This window comes from Myotis lucifugus, unplaced genomic scaffold (assembly GCF_000147115.1).
Source record: "Myotis lucifugus unplaced genomic scaffold, Myoluc2.0 scaffold_139, whole genome shotgun sequence".
Classification (NCBI taxonomy): domain Eukaryota; kingdom Metazoa; phylum Chordata; class Mammalia; order Chiroptera; family Vespertilionidae; genus Myotis; species Myotis lucifugus.
Window position 1 is genome coordinate 1,250,892 of NW_005871187.1, and position 26,871 is coordinate 1,277,762.

A 26,871-nucleotide genomic window follows, 5' to 3' on the forward strand; every position below is an offset into this window, starting at 1 on the left:
CTGTTTGCAGGCTGGTCAAGCCCCCCAGCGGGGACCCTCCCCCCATGGGGGTGTGCCAGCCTGGGTGAGGGGCTGAGAGCCGTTTTCAGGCTGCCCACAGCCCTTTCAGGGTGGGGAAGTCCTGCTGGGGTGCCTGGCCAGACTGGATGAGGGGCTGATGGCCATTTTCAGGCTGGCCACACTCCCCAGCAACCCAAGCTCCCAGCCTCTCCTTTTTTCCTTTTTTTCTTTTTCTGGAATTTATTTATCTTCTATAATTGAAACTTTGTAGCCTTGAGTGGAGCCCAGGGCAGGTGGGAAGCTTGGCTTCCTCCATCACTGGAGCAACCCAAGCCTCCTGCTCGCTCCAGCTCCATGGCCACCGCCATCTTAGCTGGGTTAATTTTCATACTCACTCCTGATTGGCTGGTGGACGTGGTTTGAGCATAGCAGAGGGATGGTTAATTTGCATGTTTCTCTTTTATTACAAAGGATTTGGATTAATACCAGAAGTATTGCATATGAATTTTTAAAGTATATTTTATTGATTTTTCACAGAGAGCTTTAAGCAAGTTCTATAATCTTTCTAAGTCCAGTTCCCTCCTTGGCAACAGGAGGGTAAATAATATTACTTGTTGAATAGGAATGTTGTGAGGATCAAATCAGATAATACATATAAGCACTTGCCTATTTGGCTCAGTGGTTAGAATGCCCACTAAAGGGTCGCTGGTTCCATTCCTGATGAAGGACAAGTACATCCCCAGTGCCTGTTGGGGCACGTGGGAGAGGTAGTCAATCAATGTACTTCTCTCACTACGATGTTTCTCTCTCCCCCTCCCTTTCCCTTCCTCCTTCTCTCTCTAAAAATATCAATGGAAAAAAATATCCTTGGGTGAGGATTAAAAAAAAGAGAAAAGATAATATGTATAGTACAGTGCATGGCATGCAGTATGCATTCATTAAATATAAATTATGATGATGATACTTCAGAAGACTTCTGGCTTAAAGAACCATTTCTGAAGTTAGATCTAAGAGTAGCACTTAGTTTATGATTATGTAGTGCTATCAGAACTACTTCAAACTAATCAATTCAGATCAGTCAGTTCAATCAGATAATCACCTTATACTTTAACTGCATATGGTGTTTTTGGTCTCAAGAAGGAAGAACTTCTGGTTGAAAGTAAGAGTGATGAAATATAACTCTCCTTTGGCAACTTTGGCATGAGAATCTACTCAATTGAAACTCAAATCAATCAAGAACCTTTAAATAAATGAAATAATATGCTATTATTATTAAATTGGAAAATTGGCTAAAGTAATTAAATTATACATTTCTATTGCCACAAACTTTTACAAATTGTTTTTGCTCCATGCCCTCACCTGTGTACTATAGAAATTCTCTTGTTTTTTATATTTGTAACGTGGGATGTTTTCCATTATTACATCACTGGTAAAAATTACCCTGAATGTTCTAATTAGATGTGTTTGTTAGACATGGCATTGCCTTTTTAATACAGTATTCCATATATACTTCTGCCCTCCATAAAACTTATGAGAACCCCAGACAATGTCTCGTTTCATAAATACTAGGAACACTCTTGTCAAAAACAGGACCAATGTTGCATTCACTTGTCTTACACACCTAAACACAATTCTTTCCTAGCTCAAGTAAAATCAAAATAATTTGCTCCATTACTGCTTCTCTCTTTTCACAGGTGGAAAAATCACTAGTGCTCAGTCAACCCTCCATACTGTCTCCACATCTTCATCATCAGTAACGTTGCTCTTGGCATTGATGATTCCTTCAACTTCTTGGTGAAAACCGTAGACTTAATTTGCTTTACTCTGATAATAGTGACGAAGAGTGTGCTATAAGTGGAGACCCAGGACACTGGAATGAGCTTTAAAAACTTGGGATTATACATGATGCACTTATAGGAGGTTGGGGGAAATAGTACTTATCCACCAGGTTTTTCTTTGGTTTTTGTCAATGGAGAGGACAGTTCTTGGTCCAATAAAAATATGCAGGTTGTATGTAATGATTTTTTAAAGCAATGGTAATTTCTGTCTAATGTATTCTTTACTTTTTTAACATGTGGGAATTTGATTTTATATCTGATAACCCTAAGTGTGTGCCATCCATTTGTTAAGTAAGTGGTTTCTAGCAGATCTGTTTCAAACACAAATACAAAACTGAGAATGAAAACTTTGGTTAAGACGCTGAATCTACTGTTTTTCCTTTTCCCTTTGGCTTATATTTCAATTGACAACATGACAGGAGATATGAAAACTACTTCAGTTGTGTGGGCCATTATAGGATAAGTATACAAAAATTTTCTGGAAAAATATTGTATGACTGCATAGTGAAATAGCAAAATTTGTCAATATGCTATTCTATATGCATCCCTAAAGCAAGTTATTAGGGTAGGGAATAAGCCATTTATATTAGTGCAAGATAAATAGAAAGTGAGTCCAAATGAATTTAAATGATGTTGTTTCTCATCAAGTTCTATGTTATCTAGCTGCAAATATATTAAATGTTTATTTTTAATAACAAAAGATAGTTTAAAGTCACAAAAAATATGGTTACTAAGAACTGCAGACACTGACTTGTTGCGAAGGGTGCTAACTTGTAAATGAAATGACAACAGACACAGCTTCCTGTTTCCACACCTACTGCCAAAACAGAGATGGAATGAGGTCCAAGGTTTTCTTCTAATTGAAAATAATTTTAAGGACAATGAAAAATTGTCATACAAATAATTATGCATACATATAGTCTGTAAATTAAAACGGTTCAAGCATAACAAATAAATTTTGATTTTTAAACAGTTCTGTGCATCACATACCACTTATAAATGATTACCAACTGTTAAGTAAAAAGAATCTCTAGGATAAACTGACTTTTTAAATTAAACTGTGGAAACATGGCCACAGTACAAGGTGAGCCCCATTTGCCATTTGGAGGCATCAACCAAGACCTATTTGATCCTACATAGTTGTTAGAAAGTGAGGTGAACGTTTTCTGCTTGGTGATATTTTTACAAAAGTTCTAACCAACATGAGAACTTGCCAGAGTTTGCATCACACCCAAAAAGATGCCTGAAGAGAAAGTTTTTGCAAAGTCATATACCAATAAACAGCCTGCATGTTAACAGGTGATGTTAATCTATACTAATAAAAGGGTGATATGGTAATTAGACCAGATCGACCAGACATCTTCCGGACATCCAACATCCTTCTGGATAAAGCCGGGGCCCGGCCCGGGGAAGCCACCCTGGAGGCAGGGAAACCACCCACAATCACTGTCCTGGGTGCCTGCGTCCAGGGCCAGGCAAAGCTGGCCGTGGTCTCGGGTGCCTGCAGCTAGCCAGAGGAAAGGAAGCCCGGGTCCCGGGTGTGGGGGCCAAGGCAGAGGCGGTTAGGGGTGATCAGGCAGGCAGGTGAGCAGTTAGGGGCATCAGGCAAGCAGGCAGAGTGGTTAGGGGCAATCAGGCAGGCAGGCAGAGTGGTTAGGGGCATTTAAGCAGGTAGGCAGGCAAGTGGTTAGGAGGCCAGCGGTCCCGGATTGCAAGAGGGATGTTCAACTGCCAGTTAGGATCAGGCCTACACTGGCAGTCGGACATCCCCTGAGGGGTCCCAGATTGCAAGAGGGTGCAGGCTGGGCTGAGGGACTCCCCCCCCTCCTGCCCCCCATGCACAAATTTTGTGCACGGGGCCTCAAGTATGATAATAAAAAGCAATTTCTTTTATAACTTTCATTCTATTTGTATTTTTAACAGGAAGCCATATGAAGCAACATTGAGCTCAAACTGGTGGCTCTAGAGGTTAATTCCTGTAGAATCAGAGGAGAGATTGGAATTTCTGTTCTGAATACCCTAAAAGATTAATTTCAGAGCCACAGAACAACTATTTATGTTGGTTACTCCTGTTTTGAGGGAATTATGTCCAAAAAACCCCTAAACAAATAAATAGTGACTTAGACTATTTTAGTTTACGGATTATTCTAATAAATTACCACAGATGGTGAATATTGAAGTCAGTGAATAATAATGACCAAATGGCCTTCCTTGAGCACCTCCTTTGTATTGGGAGAGGCTGGACTTTGCAGAGAGGGATGCTATTAGGCAGGCAAAATATGAGCCTTCCTGAGCCTAGTATAGCTTGCAGGAGCAAAATGTGCATCTGAAAAGAATGCAGCAAGAATATTTAAAAACGGGCAATAATTTTTACTTTATATTTGATTAATTAAACCATTTTCTTCATTTTTCATGGTGTTTTATATAAGACTTAGTGACAGACTTTAAAAATCAAGTGATTACTAGAATTCTTATAAAACAACCCCCACCACAAAATATAATGTCAGTATATGGCAAATTCAAATTAACCAATATTTTCACCTAGCTGATGGATGGTACATATCTGACAGAATATTTAAATATAGAATTCTGATGTTGTATTCTTAGAGGAATCAAAGATATGGGATGTTTTTACTCGACATGCACAGAATATGTATTTTGCATCATAAACCTACTTAAAAAATAGGTTTGAAATGTTTATGTACTTATATATTGCATACTTGTTACTTTGAAGAAAACAAAACAACGTTCTTTATCAAGGTACATTATTTTCCAGCTGCAATATTGAGTGAGCTTTTTCTTGAATAGAATAATAACCACACAGTCTTAAATCACTAAAGGGACTGTATTTTTGTATAATGTCAATTGAACTATGAAGAAAAAAACAACACTCCTCATAATTAAAAATTCCATGAAAGTGAATGTTTTCCATACCTATATGAAGGTATTGTGGACCCCATGTCAAACAGTCAAATATATTGTATACAGTCTGTATATATGTACTATATATAAGGTTATATACCGTGTGGAAGGCACAGTCAGATAATAATTCTGTGTACTGTTCTTGTAACATTAGATCTTTTTAATAAATAATTCTCTTTTTATTGACTTTTATCTTCTCTCCTGTCAACTATATGAATGCCATTATTTATGTCACGTAAAACACAGTATACTCACAATTATGGTAATGTTTTCACACTGAAAATATCATTATCCACAGATGTCCATGGTAGTTTCAGCTTGACAGTCGGAAGCTACCTCAAAGAATAAACTAAGCAAAAAAGCAGTGCAAATGGGATAAATTCATAGTTAGACTCACGATGTATTTCTTCTCAAGACGGAGACTTTATTAAATGAGTTTTGTAAAGAGTTTGGTAAATGTGCACTTCTGCTTCTATTAGGAACAGCATATCCCAAGTACAATTCTCCTAGACAGTCATTCACTTCTTTGTGCTCCCTTAGCACTGTGTGTATATGTCTATTATACCAGCAGTCTCAAGATGTTATGATGATTTGTTTATGAGTGTTTCCCCTTCACTAGTCTATGAGATCCTCCAATCATTTTAGGATTTCTCTCACCAGTGTCCAGCACATATCAAGTTAGCAATTAATTGGATTTAAGTTAAGGTTGGCCTTAAACATTTCCTTTAGACCAGACTTCCCAGACCTGAGTCACCATCCAAATCTTGGAGCTCTGACTCAGTAGGTCAGAGACTAGGGAACCTGTATTTTCAAAATCTTCTCAAGAACAAAAGGATATAACTAATGAAGGGAATTTAGCAATAAATAGTAAAAAGTTTTATAGATTTACCATTTGACCTGGCAATCCTAGGTCTAGGAATCTATTTCTAAGAAAGACTAGCAAAAATATGCAATTTGATGTGAATATATAAGGTATAGACTATACAAGGTAAATATATGCTCACTTTTGTGTAAGAAGTGGAGAAAATACACACATATTTGCTAATATTCGCTAAAAGATATAATGGAAGAATAAACTAAAGACTAATAAAAATTGTTACCTACTAAGGTAAGAGAGAATAGGACATGGGAACAAATATGCAAGCAAGCTCTTTCGCAATGTATTTATTTCTTAGTTTTGACCTTGGAAGTACAAAAATGTTTTACATTAATTTAAAAATCAAACAAAAAGAAAAATACAAAGCAACCTCCAAAAAATAAGTTGGAAATAAGGTAACTAACTATATCAACTGTTGGTTAATAAGCTAAAGCTTTTTTATAGAAGAATTTAACCTCATAGATAAATATTTCCAGTCAGTATGTTGACAGTACATCCTAATGAGGCATACATATGAAGAACAACACACACATCAAAAGTATAAAATCTTAAACTACATTCATTGGTCTTCTTGTGAGTAGCACAACTAGTTGAATTATTTTTAAACTAGCCAATAAATAAATACAAATGTTAAAAGTATTTAAAAAGTACATTTTGGGGATAAGAGAAAAAAGATATATATACAAATTTTTTTAGTTAAATAAAATCTGTAATCTTTGATTTATCAGTATGAAATATCAGTACGAATTCGTAGTTTGACATTTTTCTTAAAAATGACCTATTATTGCCCTAGCTGGCTTGGCTCAGTGCATAGAGTGTCGGCCTATGGACTGAAGGGTCCCAGGTTTGATTCCGGCAAGGGCACATGCCTGGGTTGCAGGCTTGTTCCCCAGTGGGGAGTGTGCAGGAGGCAGCTGGTCAGTGGTCCTCTCTCATCATTGATGTTTCTATCTCTCTCCTTCTCCCTTCCTCTCTGAAATTAATAAAGAAATATATTTTTTTAAAATGACCTATTATTTAGCTTTGTTAACTGCAAAGGTCTAAACATTGAACACTCTTAATAGATAAATAATAGAAGTAATGATTAAAGCACAGATTTTTGCCTCCAAATTCATTCACCGTTAAAAGGAAATTTACTGCAGAAATTGTTGATTTAAGGTCTTGGGTAGGAAGTGAACAAGATGAATCCAGGTTTTCTTTTTGTGTCTTTAAAGACTACCATCTGCGTGAGATAAATTGAGCTCAAAAAGAATAATGACAGCAGTAGATTGAAACAAAAGTAATATCTAAAAATCCATGATTTCATACTAATATTTACACAAAACTTTGGTTATATTTGTTGGATGCAAGATTCATCATTCTGAGAATTATTATAAAAATGTAAAAGGGAAAGAATTAAGTATGTATCCTGACTTTCTTATAAAGGCTATGTATTAGGATAATCAAACAGCTGATTAAAGATAACTCGACTTTATAAAAGAATCATAGCTAATAAATGCAAAAGGAGTAATAAAAAAATAATAGTAATGTAGAACACTCTTCAGGATGATCCAAATTTTTTTTTAAATACATTTTATTGATTTTTTATAGAGAGGAAGGGAGAGGGATAGAGACATCTATGAGAGAGAAACATCAATCAGCTGCCTCCTGCACGCCCCCTACTGGGGATGTGCCCGCAACCAAGGTACATGCCCTTGACCGGAATTGAACCTGGGACCCTTGAGTCCGCAGGCCGACGCTCTATCCACTGAGCCAAACCAGTCAGGGCGATCCAATTTTTTTCATAAGTCAATAGCATGGTGTCAGGGGATAAGGGAGGAGTAGAATTTCTCTTTAAATGAAACTTAAGAAATGTATGAAAATCAAACACTTTGTTCAAATTCTGATTCAAATAAGTTGTTCATGAAAATGGGATATGGGATAGATAGAATATCATATGCTAAAATAATGTAGTTATTTAGGTATTTTTTAGAAAAAGGTGTGCAATGACATGATGGCAGAGATTTACTTTAAAATATCACCAAAAAGAGCAAGGAAGGAAGGAACAGAGGAAGGATGGAAGAAAAGAATGAAGAAATAAAGAGAAAGAAAAAAATTATAAGTGATTGATATGTGCTTTAGAACACAACATCAAATTACATGAGGCAAAAATTAATAGAAGTGAAAGGAGAAAGAGATGAATCCACTATCACAGTTGGAGACTTCAACACCCCTCTATCTGAAATGGACAAATCCAGCAAGCAGTAAATCAGTAAGAACACAGTTGAATCCAACAACATCATCAATCAACTGGACATAATTGACACTATAAACTACTTCATCCAGCAACAGAGGAACGCACATTCTTCTCCAGCTCACATGGAACATTTACCTAGATAGACCACACTCTGGGCCATACAATACACCTGAACAAATTGAAAAGAATATATGTTCTACAATATCTTTTCTCAGACTACAATAAAATTAAACTAGAAAAAATAGAAAGATAAATAGTCAATCCCAAAATACATGGATATTAAATAATACACTTGTAAATAACATATGCAGCAAAGAAAATATCTAAAAAGAAATTTAAAAATATTTTAGCTAATTGAAAATGGAAACACAAATGTGGGATACAGCAAAAATAGTGCGTAAAAATTTATAGCATTGAATGCATATACTAGAAAAGAAAAATCTAAAATTAATATCTAAGTTTTCACCATAGGAAACTAGAAAAAAGAAAAGCAAAGTAAATTCAAAATGAGCTGAAGAAAATAAATAATAAGAAATCAATGAAACTGAAAACAGGAAATCATTATAAAATATCAACAAAACCAAAAGCTGGTTCTTTGTAAAGATCAATAAAATAAGCCTAGTCAGAATAATTATGGAAATTGAGAAAGTACCAATTATTAATATCAGAAATGAAATATGAGATATCATTTTAGATTACATGAACATTAAAAAGATAGTAAAGTAATATTACACCCACAAATTTGACAACCTAAATGAAGTGAAAAAGCAATTTTTCAAAAGAAAAAATAAGACAATATGAATAGGCCTGCATCTAGTAAAGATATTGAATCAATAATTGATAACCTTCCAAAATAGAAAACATTAGGTCCAGATGAATTCATTGGTGAAATCTATCAAACATTTAAGGAAAATATTTTCTCAATTCTCTACAATCTTTCAAAGTATAAAAGTCAAAGGGATACATCTGAATTTATTCTATGAGGCCAGCATTACCCTAATAACAAAACCAGACAAAGATATGACAAGAAAAGAAAACTAAGTAAAATCGAGCAATTTATAAAAAGAATTATACACCACAACCAAGTGAGATTTATCACACAAGTATGCAAGGCTGGTTCAACATTCATAACTTAATTACTGTGATTTATTACATCAGGCTAAAAAAGAAAAAAAATTATATGACTATATCAATAGATACAGAAATAGCATTTGACAAAATCCAGCACCATTAATTATAAAAACTCTCAGCAATCTAGGATTAGAGAGTAACTTTCTCAACCTGATAAAGAATATCAACAAAAAATCAATAGTGGTCATCATACTTAATGGTGAGAAGCTTTGCTCTAAGTTAAGGACCAAGGCAACTATGTCTCCTCTCACCATCACACTGGAAGTCCTAACAAATACAATAAGACAAGAAAAGGAAGGCATACAGATTGAGAAGGAAGACATAAAATTGTCTTTGTTTACACAGGACATGATAATCTATATAGAAAATTTAAAATAATCATTAAAGAAACGAATAAAGGATTATTGCAAGGTTGCAGGATAAAGGGTCAAAGGATAAAGCCAATGCCAGCAGCCAAGGGAAGGGGGGCCTACACTTACGAATTTCATGCATTGGGCCTCTAGTCTATAATAATAAAAGCGTAATATGCTAATTAGACCGGATGTCCTTCTGGACATCCTTCCTTCCTGACAAAGCCGTGGTGGGCGGGGACTGAGGCAGAGGCAGCAGAGGCCTCTGGCCGCAGCTGTGAGCAGGGGTTGAGGCAAAGGCGGCCGCTATGGCAGCAGGGGCCAAGGCCCTTGCACAAATTTTGTGCACCGGGCCTCTAGGATTGAATAAAATGAACAAAGTTAGAAGACTGACCCCACCTGACTTTAATACTTACTATAAAGCTACAATAAAAGGACAATATGGTATTGAGGTATGAATAGACAAATAGATAAATGAAACAAAATGGAAAGCTCAGAAATAAATGCATATAAATATAGTCTTTGACAAAGGAACTCAGACAATATAGAGCAATGATAATTTTTTCAAGAAATACTGCTGAAACAACTGAATATATATATATATATATTCTGCTCTGAACATAAGTGAATTAAATTTTCCAATCAAAAAGCATAGGCTGGATAGATAAAATAACAAGACCCCACTACATGCTTCCTCTAAGAGGCTCACTTAAGCTTTAAGGGCAAACATAGGGTCAAACTGAAATGATAGAAAAACATATTCCATGCAAGTTGAAAACCAAAGGGATCAGAGGTAATTGTATTGTATCACACAAAATAGACTAATTCAAAAGCTGTAACAAGAGACAAGGTCTTATATAATGGTAAAGAGGTTACTTCATTAAGATGACATAACAATCATATATTCACCCAATATTGGAGCACTTAACTATATTAAGCCAATACTAATAGATCTGAAGAGAGAAATAGACAATAAATACAATAATAATAAGAGACTTCAATACTCAATTTTTAACAATGACTTATCATCAATAAGGAGACATTGGACTTGAACAATACTTAGTCCAAATGAACCCAACTGACATATATAGAATATTCCAACAATAGCAGAATACACATTTTTCTAAAGCACACATGAAACAGTTTCCAGGATATCATGTTTGGTCAGAAAAAAAAGTTTTAGCAAATTCAAGTATCTTTTCTGTCCACAATGGTATAAAACTAGAAATAATAACAGGAGTAAAGCTGAAAAAAGTCACAAATGTGTGGAGATTAAATAATATGCTTCATATAATCAATGTATCAAAGAAGAAATTAAAAGGGAAATTATAAATATCTTGAAACAAACAAAAATGGAAACACAGCATACCAAACATATGGGATGCTGCAAAGCATTTCTAAATAAGAAGTTTATGGCAATAAATGCCTGCATTAAGGAAAAAGAAAGATTCAAAAAATAGCCTAGCTTTACACCTCAAGGAACTGGAAAAATAAATGAACAAATTAAGCTCAAAGTTAGCTGAAGAAAAATAAGTAAGATAAAAGGTGAAATAAAATAGAGACCAGGTAAACAATAGAAAAGATTAATAAAACTAAAAGCTGGGTTTGTGTTTCTTTTAAATAAAAAAAAGAGCAACAAAATTGACAAATACTTAGGTAGACTAAGTAAAAAAAGAGAAGATTCAAATAAAAACAAAAATGAAAAAAGTACAAAATTGATAAACTGAAATCCAAGAGATTATATAAAAGGCTGCTTTGACAATTATACACTAACAAATTGTATGACCAAAATGAAATAGATAAATTCCTAGAAATAAACAACTTGCCAAACTGAATCATGAAAATATAGGAAATCTGAATAGACCAATGATGAGTATGGAGATTAAATCAGTAATCAGAGAACTCCCAACAAAGAAATGCCTAGGACCAAATTTACCATTGATAAATTTTACCAAGCCAAACATTTAAAGAAGAATTAATCCCAATTCTTCTCAAATGTTTGAAAAACTTAAGGAAACAAAACACTTCCAAACTCATTTTACAAAGCCAGTATTATTCTGATACCAATGTCAAATGAGGACACTAAAGAAAAGAAAACTACAGGAAAATATCCCTGATGAATATAGATGCAAAAATTCTCAGCAAAATACTATCAAACCAAATTTAAAAGGATCATATACCATGATCAAGTGGAATTTATCCTTGGAATAAAAAAATGATTTAATATAGGCAAATAAGTAAATGTGATATACTACATTAATAAAATAAAAGCTAGAGATAAATGATCATCTCAATAGGTGCAGAAAATACAAACTTTTTGACAAAATACAGCCTCCTTTCAGGATAAAAATTCTAAACAAATTGGGTATAGAAAGACATATCTAAGAAAAAGATCAAATATGAAAAGCTCACAGCTAACATCATATGTACCAGTCAAAAGTTGAAAGCTTTTCAACTAAATCAGGAATTAAACAAGGGCTCACTCTCATTCAACATGGTACTAGAAGTCCTAGCCAAGAAAAAAAAATTAAAGACATGCAAATCAAAAATATAGAAAACAATTTTATTTATAGCAGCATGAAAAACAATAAAATAGGAAAAATTTTAACCACCAAGGTGGAAGATCTGTATACTGAAAACTAAAAGGCTTTGACAAAAGAAATTGAAGAGGACACACACACACACACACACACACACACACACACACACGAAAGATATTCCATGTTCCTGGGTTGGAAGAATTAATATTATTAAAATATCTATATTACCCAAAGGCATCTACAGATTCAATGTAATCCCTATAAAAATTCTAATGGCACTTTTTCACAAGAATAGAAAAAGACCATCCTAAAATTCATATGGAACCACACAAAACCCCAAATAGCTAAAGCAATTTTTAGAAAGAAGATTAAATTCAGAGGTATCACATTTTCTGATTTCAAATTATACTACAAAGTTACAGTAGAAAACAGTATGGTAGAGGCATACAAACAACAGAGGCAAATGGAACAGAATCAACAGCCTAGAAATAAACTCTAACATATATGGTCAGTTAATATTTGACAAGGGAGAAAAGAATGCTCAATGGGGAATATACAGTGTTTTCAAAAAATGGTGCTGGGAAAACCAGATAATCACATGCAAAAGAGTAAAATTGGATCCCTATATAATACCACCTACAAAATTAATTTGAAATTTATCAAAGACTTAAACATAAAACCTGAAACCATAAAATTTCTAGGAAAAAAATAGGGAAAAAGTTCCTTGAAATTAGTTTTGCAAAAGATAATTATGTGAGTGGATGGAGGGCTTAATTAACCATATTGTAATCATTTCATGATATATAAGTGTATCAAATCCTCACATTGTACACCTGAAACTTATACAATAGTCAATATCAGTAAAACTAGACTAATAATAATAAAGTTAAAATTCTTCATTCTCAGTTGTGGCTTTGCATAAATGAGAAATATATGATCCAAGAACTTTATCCCAGTCCTGTTGAACTCTGCATGCATAGACCAAGCCCAAGGCAGCCAAACATTCCTTTTAACAACCTGTTTCAAAGAGTTTGAGAAAAGGAGTGAAATAGAGTGAAATAGTCAGAGTTATGCTTCCAAGGAATTACTCTAGTTGTTCTGTAAAAAAAATAGGTTGTAGAGGGTGGAGCCACAGAAAAGGCTATGTAGGCAGTAATGGGGACATAGATTGAGTTGTGAAGATAAGTTACATGCCTGATGTGCATTGTACACCAGAACTAGGAATGCTCATGAATTACATGAAAAACGTGAGAGAAAAAGAATGAAGTATAACTCCTAGATTTTTATCCTGAGCAACCTGGAGAAGGATAAAAGCATAAGAATTCCATTTTAGACATGCTAAGTCTGAACTGACCATTAAATATCCAAGTAAGAATGTCAAAAGAAGAAGCTAGGTATAAAAGTCTAGTAGTCAAGAGAGATGTGGATCTCAGAGCTATCAATATGTATTTGTAGATCAACAATATTTAAGAGATCATTAAAAACTATGAGACTATATGAGATTACCTTGGGAGTGAGTGTATCTAATAGAAAAAAGGAGAGAAAAGAGCAAAGCAATTAGTATCCGTCAGGCACTACAAAATTCCGATGTTAGGAATATGAGGAGGAACCAGCAAATAAAACTTAGGAAGAATGGCCACCCACTTAGGTAGATCCCAGGGGCTCTGAAGGGGACAGCAAAATCTTGTGAGAGGGTCATTAGGTGAAATGGTGAAAGACAAAGACGTGCTCTCCCATTTCCAGATCTTAAAAACCTAAGAATGTCAACTAGAGGGAGGCAGCACACATAGTTTTTGGGTCAAAGTACACTGTTTCCTGCCTTGCAAAACAGCAGCTTATTCTCCCAAAGTGATTTCTTATCTGTGATAATTAGCTGAGACTATAAAGGATCAATCTAGCATTTTATAAAGCTAGAAAAAATTCCTCACTATGCCAGTTAGTGTATTATCCTATCATTGAAAGAAACAGTTAGCATTGAGATCATAATAAAGTTTCAAATGCCTTTTTCTATGTGTCCCTGAGTGAGTACGGGGAGACGAGTCTCATTTAAAAAATAATATAATAATTAAAAGAAAAGGAGGTAAAGACTTTCAGGTACTCCCAAAATAGAAAGAAAAATCTGTAAATTTGTTGTACCATCTGCATTCATCTGTTTTCTCTACACAGAACATCTGATGGACAAAGTTGTTAATTTTCAAAGTTAAGTTACCAGATTCAGGCCTTGACGTACTCCCCAATTAACTCTAACAGTGCTTTCAGAAGATGGACTTTGACATTGCCCATTTAATGAGCAAATCCAATCAGCCACCCTGTTAGAGAAAATGGCAAACAGACATCTTTGAGAATGTTAACTAATTGCAGAAGGAACTTGAAAAGCATACGACCATAGATGCTGTTTTATAGTCAATCTCACCACTGGAGATTTTTTAATGGATTGGTAATGGTTTTTCTTTGTCCTGTAACAAACTTTCAGCTCAAACTCAGGAGAAAATCCATCCCACTGGAATCTTATTACCTCTCAGCTAAGTCCATGGAAGCAGATTCATGACGAAATAAATGTCTGTTGTTCAAATTACCTCCGTGTAATGGGAAGCTGGAGCATCACCCTCCTCTATGAGTCATAAGAATAAATTTCTTGTGTGAAATGGTTTTTGGTTCATTTGAGGTGCCTTTGAATGCTAATGCTGAGTGAATAGAAGCTGCATAATCTCTGTTCAAGTCAATAAAGGAACACACTGCATTGCAGAATCAGAGGGCCAAACACAGATCACTGGAATGAGACGTTGGACCACATTCTTTCGGCTTTGCAAGATCTTCATCCAAGCATTCCCCTAAATCTTACTAGAATCAAAACCAATTGTTTGTATATTCGTACTGAGGTACCTGATTGCTACGTAAACAGAGAAATTCTCTTGACAAACTCCTTATCACCTCTCAATTCTAGTTCTCATTACTTCACCATTAACTTTTTTTAGCTCCTGACTCCTGGTTTCTCCCTCCTCTGTTTGCACAGATTCACATCACTTTGATAGCACCTCTTCCCATTTTCCTGTAATCATCCACTTACAAGCCTATTGCTCACAACCTGTAAACTTAATCATTACTCTGTTCCCAGAGTAGCGGTTAGTTCTACAACATAATGGGCCTCTGTAATGATCTCTAGAATGAATGGCTGAATGAACATTGCCATGTGGCGAGGTATGCAAGGAGCGCGTATTCCTCAGCCTCTGGTTCAGCCTTCAACTTACTTTTCTGGAGATCCTACGGAGGAAGCATATGAACTCGTGCCATTCCTACTTCAGTGGATGCTGTTGGCGTCCTTCCCAGAACACTTTACATTTAGGTGTAAATGCACATGCGCACACACGCACACACACACACACACACACACACACACACACACGCACATGCACACCTCAACCCTAACCCCAGCTTCTGAGTGTTGGCTGACAGCTGATGTCGTCAGGAGGGGAGAATCACCTACCCCAGTGGTCGGCAAACTGCGGCTCACAAGCCACATGCGGCTCTTTGGCCCCTTGAGTGTGGCCACGAAGTTTCAATCGCACTGTACGTGCGTACCCGCACATGGTATTTTGTGGAAGAGCCACACTCAAGGGGCCACAGTTTGCCGACCACTGACATACCCCACAGTGCAGACCTGACTCATTGCCAGGGACAAAGGAAATACAGACAGGGTGAGGCAAAAGCAGGTTTCCAGTTGTGAGTACAGGAAAAACAGAGTTTATTCTTGTATTATTATTTATTAATTAGAGGCCCGGTGCACAAAAATTTGTGCACTCGGGGGGTCCCTCAGCCTGGCCTATGCCCTCTTGCAGTCTGGAACCCCTCAGAGGATGTCCACCTGCTGGCTTAGGCCCACTCCCTGGGGGATCGGGCCCAAGCTGGCAGTCAGACATCCCTCTGGAAGCACAGCAGCCCTTGGGGGATGTCCACTTACCAGCAGGGAGCAGACCTAAGCTGCAGTCGGACATCCTTAGTGCTGCTGAGGAGGCGGGAGAGGCTCCCACCACCACCGCTGTGCTGGCAGCCATCAGCCTGGCTTGTGGCTGAGCAGAGCTCCCCCGTGCAAGCACATTGACCACCAGGGGACAGCTCCTGCATTGAGCATCTGCCCCCTGGTGGTCAGTGTGTGCCATAGTGACCAGTCATTCCCAGTCGTTCTGCTGTTAGGGTCAATTTGCATATTACCCTTTTATTATATAGGATAGAGGCCTGGTGCACAGGTGGGGGCCGGCTGGTTTGCCCTGAAGGGTGTCCTGGATCAGGGTGGTGGTCCCGTTGGTATACCTGGCCAGCCTGGGTAAGGGGCTGATGGGTGTTTGTAGGCTGGTCACACCCCCTTCAGGGTGGGGGTCCCCACTGGGGTGCCTGGCCAGTCTGGGTGAGGGGCTGAGGGCCGTTTTCAGGCTGGCCAAACCCCCTGGCAATGGGAGATCCCAGCCTCTCCTTTTTTCTTTTTTTTTATTCTGGGATTTATTTACCTTCTAGTAGCCTTGAGTGGAGCTCAGAGGCAGCCAGGGTGGGCAGGAAGCTTGGCTTCTTTCATCGCCAGGGGCAACCCAAGCCTCCTGCTTGCTCCAGCTCTGTGGCTGCCAGCCGCCATCTTGGTTGGGTTAATTTGCATATAGTCGCTCTGATTGGCTGGTGGGCGTGGCTTAAGGTATAGCTAAGGTATGGTCAATTTGCATGTTTGTCTTTTATTAGTGTACATTACTGTATTATTTTTCACATGAACAACTGTAAACCCACTTTTGCCCCACCTGTCCAAAAGGCCAGCTCTCTTGCTGGGGTTCTTGTTCCGGCATCTAGAAGGGTTCAGCAATCTGAGAAGGGGCTGTGTGTAACTTAATAAAAAATCCAGAGACAAAGCATAATTTTGAAAGGCATTTGGGGGTCAGAGGAGCCTAGCTAAAGAAACTAAGATCTCCTCATCTCAGGACCCCATGCTTTTTATTAACACAAATTGTCCTGAGGCGAGGTGGAGATGTACACTTCAAAGGGTCAGGTTTCGTATACAGAGTCCATTGTCAGAACGGGGGAATTAGCCTACGGCTGTTCAGGTGTTTGGCCAATAGGAGGCAATAACATATAGATTAAGATGCCCTGAGCTGTCTGGCAGCAAGCAATCAATTTAATGCATCCTTTTCAGGTTTGGGGAAATGCCCTCACCACTCCAGATGATTCAGCCCTTACTGTTATGCTGGAATTGGCTTCCGGCACCCTCTTACCTCACGGTGGGACAAACTCGGTGGTACAATCTGAGTGCCAGAGCTTTCCTGGGAAAGCCACTCTCCAGCTGGGACTGCATAGCCTGTTTTGTTCACTTCCCTCCTCCTCCAATGAGTCACTTGAACAAGGATCTCCATCTCAGCTTCTATTTCAAGGCCCAACACTGCTGGTACTGGAGGTCGTTCTAAGAAGCAGACCCCGTGCCCTGGCCGGTTTGGCTCAGTGGATAGAGTGTCAGCCTACAGACTGAAGGGTCCCAGGTTCGATTCCGGTTGGGGGCATGCACCTGTATCTTGGTTGCGGGCACATCCCCAGTAGGGGGTGTGCAGGAGGCAGCTGATCGATGTTTCTCATCAATGTTTCTAACTCTCTGTCCCTCTCCCTTCCTCTCTGTAAAAAATCAATGAAATATATTAAAAATATATAAATAAATAAAACATCTTGTGTTTTAAAAAAAAAAAAAAAGAAGAAGAAGAAGAAGAAGAAGCCGACCCCGTGGCTGGGATTCTGGAGTGGCTCCCTCACTGGCTGGATGGCAATCAGGGCCTCTCAGCAGTGGGAGGTGTTGTGTTTGTAGTTCAGAGCATGCTCTGAAGGTGCAAATGCAAATAACTTCATCTTTTGTGAGCTAGAAGGAGATACAGGCAAAAGGGAAGCGCTAGCTGGTACAATGTTTTGGGTTTGACAAGTCAAATGAACAGCAATTGTGAGGACTATGAAATGTGATGGCTGTGCTTAAGTGCCACTAATTCACTGAAGAGGAAACAGGACAGGCTCAAATCTGTTAATCAACAATATAGAGCAAAGTGTGAGAGTCAGAGGGCAGCATTTAAGGAGCCACTCATCTCCTGCAGCCAGAGGACAGACATAAAATAGTCAGTCACAGGACTTAATTGAAAGAGAAGCAGAAGCTTCAGAAAAAGCTGGATTTTCAGCCCAGGCAAGTCTCCTATGCCAAAGCAAGAACCTTGATAGGATCCTGAGGCCCACAATGGAGATGCTTCGATAAATGAAAGTCATGCTACCCAGCTAATAGCAATAGAATAGAGTTACTTTAAGGATTAATGTCAGATTTAAAGGAAATTACTTAACCGTATTTGGGACATGGGTTGCACCTGAAAACATGGCTAATAGTATTTTTTACTTAGACAAATAAGGTCTGGTTTCCTTTTAAATTGACCTGCTTTGGGTAGAATTAATTTGGAAAGATGACATAGGATGTGTGGGCAATTATATTAATGTAAAACTTTTGCATGAGGTATTTCTAGACCACAATGTCCAATACAGTAGATTGGAACTACATGTGGCTATTTAAAATGATATTTTAATTAATTAAAATGGAATAAAATTTAAAAATCAGTTTCTCAATTGCACTAGCTACATTTCAGTTGCTCAACAGCCACCTGAGGCTAGTGGCTACTGTGATAAAGGGCATTTTTCCATCATTACAGAAAGTCCATCAGACAACACTACACCAAATCATATAAACTTTGCAAAGTAATAGAATATTCTTCTTCGAGCATGATTTATAAGTATAGTAGCTAATGGCGCTTATGCCAACATCTGGGTGTGTGGTCCTTAATTGTATTGCCTTCTTATTCCTCATAGATTGAAATTTAATTGAAAAAATCCTTGCAGAACTCTGATCTTGTTGAATGTGACAAGAATTGTCAGTCTACAGTTAGCATCATTAATGAGAATATCATTTACAGAATATCTATAGTCATTAAAAAACATTTACATTATACTGAGTCTGCTAATTTCCATTGGGATTTTCCCTAATTATAGTAATGCTGTCCTTCAGCTATAATCTGAATGTAGTGACAATGCAGAGGCCAGCTTAGATCATTTTTTAATTTATTTTGTAATATTGTATTAATCCTTTTCCCATTTAATACTTCCTACCATTAATTCTAAATCCTGTCAGCAATTTCTGATGTATGGTTTGCAGTACTTAGGCTAATCAAATAATCACAATCCTTCCATTTAAGAGACTTTATCTCAGATTTAATTTTATCAAGAATAAAATCTGCCTTTCCTGTTTCTTTTGCATTTATTCACGACCTCTGGAACACTTGATGCCCAATTGCTGTTATTGGTTGGAGGATGGACTTATTTACCAAGAGCCAGGCTCTGTGGTTGGCAATATTATTAAGTACATAAGTCATGCAAAATCTTGTTTCTTTTATGTTTGAGGATGATAAGGCTGATCCTGTCTCTATTCTTTTCCCTAATCCAATTGAGTTATAAGAGCTATTCTGTATGATTATTATTTATTAATTGTATGATTTATATTAAACAGCTATAATATCCAAAATTCTAAAATCAGAACTTTTTATAAAACTTATTGGATGCTGCCCTGACCAGTGTGGCTCAGTTGATTGAAGCATCATCCCATACACTGAAAGGTCACAGTTTCAATTCCTGGTCAGGGCACATACCTGGATTTCAGGTTCAATCATTGGTCTAGGCGCGTGCACGAAGGCAGCAGATAGATGTGTATGTCTCTCTCTCCCTCTTACTATCTCTCTAAAATTAATAAGCATATCCTTGGGTGAGGATCTAAAAAACTCACGAGATACTTAATTTGTCATTTGACTTTCTAGCAGTTATTTTTGTGTAACATCGGCAGAAACACAATAAATAGTAGATGTGATTCATGCCTTTGGTTAGTGATAGACCACAGGCAAACACTAACCTATAAGATAAATATCACAGATTTACATGTTGCATATTAGAATAGAAAAGTCAAATATAGAAATGTATGAAAAATATATTGCAAAAAATTAAATGAAGTGGACAAAAATTAGATGTACATTTTTATCATGGTTTGTTTTGAAGGATAGGAAGTGGCCATGTGAAATCCTTGATGGGCAAAATTTCTAAACAAGTCAAAAAGGAACTGAACCTCTCTATATGAAACTATTTTTTAAAACCAAAAAATCTAGACAAGTAAGGATTTAACAAAGATACTTTACCAGTTGGGTTAAATAATAATTGTTTATATGGTATGATTTAATAACTACGGATCAGTCAGACCAGACGTAGTTTTGCTGCAGTAACAAATCCTATATAATAAAAGCGCAGCAACTGAACAGTGGAATGACCAGAATGACCAGTCGACCAGTTGCTATGATGCACACTGACCACTGGGGGGCAGATGCTCAAAGCAGGAACTGCCCCCTGGTGGTCAGTGTGCTCCCACAGTGGGAGCACTGCTCTGAGGGCAGGTCCACAGCTGCTTGGCTGACCAAGATGAGCAGCGCTCCCACAGCGGGCTGATCCCCGCAGGCCACGCCCCCCACCAGTGCATAAATCCCGTGCACCAGGCCTCTAGTAACTCAATCATCTCAGTAGTTTATAACACACAGTCTTATTTCTGGTCAAGGTGCATGTGTATTCGGGGCAGCCATTGCTCTGCTCCAGATAATCTTAACTCTAAAACCCAAGCCTTTATCCAGTGGCAGAGGAAAGAGAGACATGGAAAACCACACGCAGGCTTTTAAAGCTTCCCCCAGTAAGTAATGCATGCCACTTCCACCACACTTCTTTGTCAATACTATTCATGTCCACAGTCCTATGGTTAGTAGGACAGAGGCCTATAAATCCCCTCAAGGAGGGATACAAAAGGGAGATAAAACAAAAATTTGCTTACAGCACTCCAAATTACCACACTACCACGTAGCAAATTAATTCCAAAAACTGCATATACATCTTCCTGCCCTGCCCAATTGTTCCATTTGATTATATTATCTTTAGCTGATTTTTATTAAAATTTAAATATGTCACTTTTCAGGCTCTGAATCTGAAGAGAAATTGCAGTTTTTCAGATGTTCTGCAACACAGTTTTCCAATCTAGTATACCAGTAATAAATCTACTACTTTAATTTGTCCCTAATTTCCATGTCTACTTCCTGTTTCTTATATGGACCAAAACTTGGGAGAGAAAGGAAGGTGACTGAGGATTGCCAGAGGCCCAATGTCTACCTGACGGTTTCATTCACAGTGCCTTCTGATCAGAGAGTGACTTTCTCTGGAAAGGAAAGGTGTTTGCAAGAAGAGGATTTCATACATTTTATCCCATGTAATCCTTCAAGAACCCTGTCGAGTAAGTATTATTATTGTCATTTAACAGGTGATAAAACTGAAACTCAGATAACCTAAGTCAATTACTCAGAGCAGGGACTTAAACCTATGCCCTGTAAGCTACCTACCTGTCTGTTTGCTTTAGTGCCAAAAGTATAAGCATCCTTTAAGACTCAGAGCTTATGTCATATTCTCACAAACACCCACCTCATTGTTGAGCTTCCAAGCCGAGTTAAGCACCATCCCTCCCACCTTTATGTGATTATCTCCCTACCAGACTATGAGCTTCTTCAGGTCAAGAGAGTTCTTATTTATCCTCCAGGCCTAGCACAATGCCTGTTATTGGTCTCAAAATTAATATTAATGCTAATAAAATGATAAATAAATGAATGAACTATACATGTAGTTTCAAGCTTGGTCAGAAATACTCAAATCATTGTATTAAATGAGATAGCATATAAATATAGTTGAAAGATACTAGACAGCCCTGAAGAATTGAAAGATAATAATTGGGAATCAATTGGTTTGGCTCCTAATTGTGGCTCAATCACTACCTACTATTGTCATTGTGGTACTTTAATTCTCTCAGCAATTAAATAAGGGAATAGGAATGGCTGATCATTCAAGCATCATCACCTCTGAAATTTTTAGACTATGAAAGGGTACTGTTTCTCTCAGTCACCAAAAGCAACTTAAAAGGTGTCTACCTGTGATCCTTTTGTGTCTCAATTAATTTCAAGACCACCAGTCAAGTCTTCCTTTCTAAAACACCTCTATTATAAGTTAAGTCCTTATTATAATGTGTTGATTACCAAGGCCATTCAAATTTCTTTCATTAGCTGGCTTAACTTTATCAATTCAATTCTCTCTCAGTTTTCATGAAAACACAGATATAAAAGCCATAGGAATCAATAAGTAAAAACTTGTCTGGGAACATAAAAATGAATGCAGAAAATAGATATTAGAATAAGTCTAGGAAAGGTATGGAAGTTAGGAAACAAAATGTCATTGTGGTGGGAGGTCAAAATTAAGGCAAGAAATTTAGGCAGGAAATCTTAAGCATGCTTTCTGTTGGGATAGAAGAAGGGTCAATTCTATGAACTAATCCTATCTAATAGACCATCACTCCACAACAAAGATGGCAGCACACAGCCAATAAGGAGGGAATATGCAAATTGTCACAACAAAGACGGCAGCGGCCAAGCTGGGACTCTTGCATCATTGCCACGGCAACAATGCAGGCGTTCTGCCCTGCCCCACCCACAGAGAGCCTCTGGGCAAGAAAAGGGTCTTCAGCTGAGCTGAAAGAAGAACATGAAGAGGGAAAATGGAGATATGAGAAAATTGTCCTTTGTAAGGAAAAGCTTCTCATAGCAAAACTAGAAGATTGAGGCAGTGGAGAGCCTCTGGGCAGTGGGCATGGAGCAGCCAGGCCTTGCAGAGAGCAGAGAACCATGGGGAGTAGTCCTAAGCCATCAGAGCTCCTGGATTGGAGAGGGTGTAGGTCGGGCTGAGGGAACCTCCCCCCGCCCCCTCCCGTGCACAAATCTTCATGCACCGGGCCTCTAGTCAAAAAATATTATTGAGTACTTATTACATGCCAGGTATTGCTGGATACAGAGGACTCAAGAAGTCAGAAAAGAGGGGCAAAAAACAAACAATTAAAATAAAAAATATGTGCTATAATAAGGACACAAACAAAGGCCTATGGCACCAAAAACAGGCTGTAATTAATCCTTCTGAGGAAGCCGGGTAAGCTTTCACAGATTTTGTGACATGTGAGCTGGGTTTTCTAGAGTTGTTAGAAGCTTTTTTTTTTTTTGGCATAAAAAGGTTTTCCCCTGAGAAGGAACAGCACAGGAAATAATATAAAGAATAAAAGACCATATGTTTTTGTGGAAAAACAGTAATTTTAAAAATCACTGGAGATTGAGATGAGATGGAAATTAAAACAATGATACTGGAGAGGAGGCCAGATGGTGAAAGATTTCCTTTGCCAAGTTATCTGTTAACAATGATAAATTCATCAGGAGGTAGTTCCACCCATAGACCAGGGCAATCACAACCCCTGTTCTAGGCTCCAAGCTTCAGAAAGCCTCATTCTAGCCCTTGTCAGGCTGTCTCCCTCCCCATGGAACAAAAAGTCTATAGGGCCAAGTGAACATGCCTACCTGGAACCTATTCCCAGTCTTTCCCCCACTTCCTCATACTTCCAACCCCTATAACCCCCTCCTATCCTTCCATTCTAAGCTGTACTCCAGGTACTCCTAACCATGGACTGCTTGCTCAAATGCCCTCAAATACACTTCTGGGACCTGCACAGCTCCTTCCCCAGCTCCATTCTCCAAAGCACAGACCACAGTGAGGATATGGGCACTTCTAGGCATGAGGGGAATGCCAGAGGGCTGCTCTTGATCAAGGGGACGGTTATGGATAAAGCTCAGACATCCATGTATGGAACAGAGCTGGGATTTGAAGCAGGAAGAGTTTAAGGGAGTTTCAGGCCACAGGCATGGCCTCTATTTGTACCTTTATCCATCCATGCAAATGTCTGGGGCAAGCTTATAAGGAGGTCTCAACTTTTAACGTTTGACATGTTTTTCTTAACTATAAGGACTATTTGACTCCCATGAATGAATTAGCATAGCTATTTGCACTAAAAATAAAATCTTGTTATTATATATTATTTTTCATGCTGAATTAAATTGATGACATCCTGTGCATTTTTAAGAAAGTGGTCCTCTTGTCTTTAAAATTTTATAAGTAAAAATCTTAGGCGTCCAATATGGCAAGAAGTCCAGTTGTCTCTGAAAGGCAGGGTTGGGTCTTCAGAAGATGCCTCATCATAACAGCATATATGAATGAATTTAAAGTGAATGAGTATTTCTTTAACCTTGACTTTCTTTGAGGACTTGCCCTTTGCTCGGCTGTCCTGAATTGATACCTTGTCACAGCTGCCTCTGCTTTAACTTTGGCCACTAGATGTTGGCATGCGGCAGATGCTTCTTATTCCTCTCTGTTCACCCGAGCATCCAACACCAGCTCCACCCCCTTTTTCAGTTTCATTATTTTCCTCTTGTCATTGGCAGCTGGAGGAGCTTACCGCCCCGCCCCCACCCAACTTCCTAACATAGGACAGATCTGCAAATAGCGAACATCCAATAATATGAAAAGTTAAGCTTTTGCAAAATTCAGTATCCTCAGTGACTCCTCCATGATGAGCTACATTCCTTACACCCAGTTTCAAAAGAATAAAGAAGGGTTGTAATTTTCTCCCTCATTTGTAGAGGACGAAGTCACACATTTGGAAGACAAGAACGGGGCATCCCTCAACAAGGCAGCACCTGTACAGCTGGCAATATCTTTGGAGAAAAGAAGACTCACTGGAGGGCACAGATGAGCTGGGTGAGAGCTTGATTTGCTTTAACATCCTCTTGTGTAGCTGTCTCAACCGGCTTCAAAAAGATAGTTGTTGGCAATGTAGTTTATGACTCAACTAAAAATACTCACTGAAGCATATGTTTCTTAGTTGTTAATAGTTATCTCAGAAAAAAAAGATAGATGTGTGTATTCATTCTTAAAATACATTTGATTGTGGTTGTAATTTTTGACTGCACAATCCATTCCCTGGAAAAACAAGACAGAAAGCAAGGATGTCTGTGATTTTTATGGCTTCCTGTTTATTCGCCAAAGCTCCTAATTTCTTTTTGCCTACACAGTTACTGAAGGGAATTAAGGCTTCTGCTCAATCTGGCATGCAGGAATAACTTCTTCAAATAGACTTAGCTTTGTGATACTGAAAATGCATCACTGGTGTAACTTTTTAATCAAAACTTATTTCCAAAGTCATTTTAAGGCACAAATTAAACCAGTCAAGATAATGGGCCAATTTTAACATTAGATTGTCTTTCAGGGACCCAGTGAAGTGAAATGGAAGGCTGAATCGTAGCCCTTAAAACATCATTGGTTAAATGAAGCAGGAGCAGGCAAAGGGGAGGTGTACATAGTATCTCACAGCAGGGTGCGTTAGGGAATTCTGTCTTTAGAGCATCCAACCCAATTTTTAAAATCAATGTGAAGTAAATTCCATGTCAGAGACTTGGGCAACCAACTGATACTCATTAAAACTACTTCCTAAGGAGAATAGACTGAGAATTTGATTTCGTTCCTTAAATAAAGCACATGAACCTTTGAAAGAAAAGCCCAAAATTGGCTTTTATCTTTTGAAATCAGCTTCACTGAGACTTGCTAAGTTAATTTTTACTTGCTGATGTGTCAGGCTTTCAGAGCTCCTAAGTGGTCAAGGTTGGTGCCTACATTTATCTCCATTCCAGGCACATGCCCGGCTTCCCATTCTCTGTATTAAGAGGAAAGGGAAATCTTCCTAAGCTTAAAGTTCACAATGACAACAGCTCTGGCTTTGCCACAAAGCTGAACTGCTGAGCAGAATATTAAGTGCCAAGGGCTAAGCCCACCCTAAGGTGATGACTCTTAGTTCATACTGAATTCAATTAGACCAGCTTCATTTTCATCATTAAATTATTTTGATGGGAGTCTTACAGCCGCTCAGGGAAGCGCCAGCCTTCAATATAATTCACAGAGGTTATGTCCTTGTTTAGTAAGTCAAAGACTCAGTGCAGCTGGAAGGAAACCCTAGCCTAACACCTCATCTGTCGCTCACCATCCCCACCACCTCATCTTGGGCAAATGGATTTATTATTCCTAAATCATGCTTGACAAATTGATATCCAGCCTCTTTTAGAGCATGTCACATGACCATTGGCTGTTGCCAGGGTATTAAGTGAGCTTGCATAACATAGAGATGAAGGAATACCCCATGGTCATTGTTGCAATAGATGACTGACCTCCAAGAACTGGAGGATATAATATCTAGCCCAGGTGAGTTATTTAGAAACCCCTGGGACTTCCCAGATGCCGGACACATCACTGTACCCCAGAATTCATGCCTTTTATGAATTTATAGTGTCGTCATTGAATACATGTGAGTATGGCTTTCTCTGTAACTTAAGTCATGAAGAATGAGATAAACAGAGCACCCACTGATAGATAACAAGAAAAGCGTGTAGAGCCCTAAGCGGTTTGGCTCAGTGGATAGAGCGACGGCCTGCGGACTGAAAGGTCCTAGGTTCGGTTCTGATCAGGGGCATGTACCTTGGTTGCAGGCACATCCCCAGTAGGACGTGTGCAGGAGGCCGCTGATCTATGTTTCTCTCTCATTGATGTTTCTAACTCTCTATCCCTCTCCCTTCCTCTCTGTAAAAAATCAATAAAATATATTTTTAAAAAAAGAAAAGCGTGTAGAAAGGTTTGTGACATATCAAAGAAAAACAGTGCTCTCAAGTCCTCTGTGCAGTCAGCTAAAGGAATACAGATAACAAAGGCTCCTATATACATATATACACACAGCCTGGCTACACACACATAGGAATATATACAACCACCCTCATCTAAAATATGGTTAACATTTATTATGTTGCAGCAACTTTAATAAAAGTTCTTGAATATAATAGCCCTTATAATCCTCTCATCAATCTTACAAGGTATTTATTCATTTTACTTCACAAATGAAGATGTTAAATGATTTACTTAAAGCCACATGACTAGAAAATGATAAAATTAG

General features: G+C 38.0%; 1 protein-coding gene across 1 annotated transcript in view; it reads left to right on the top strand.

Moving 5' to 3' along the window:
• Window positions 1–2,300, top strand: part of CNTN5 (contactin 5) — a 643,923-nt gene extending 641,623 nt beyond the window's left edge. The window contains exon 22 of the mRNA XM_023758835.1: window positions 1,695–2,300. Coding sequence (XP_023614603.1) covers window positions 1,695–1,798 — 104 coding nt within the window. The 3' untranslated portion in view covers window positions 1,799–2,300. The remainder of the gene's footprint in view (window positions 1–1,694) is intronic.
• Window positions 2,301–26,871: the final 24,571 nt, after the last annotated feature.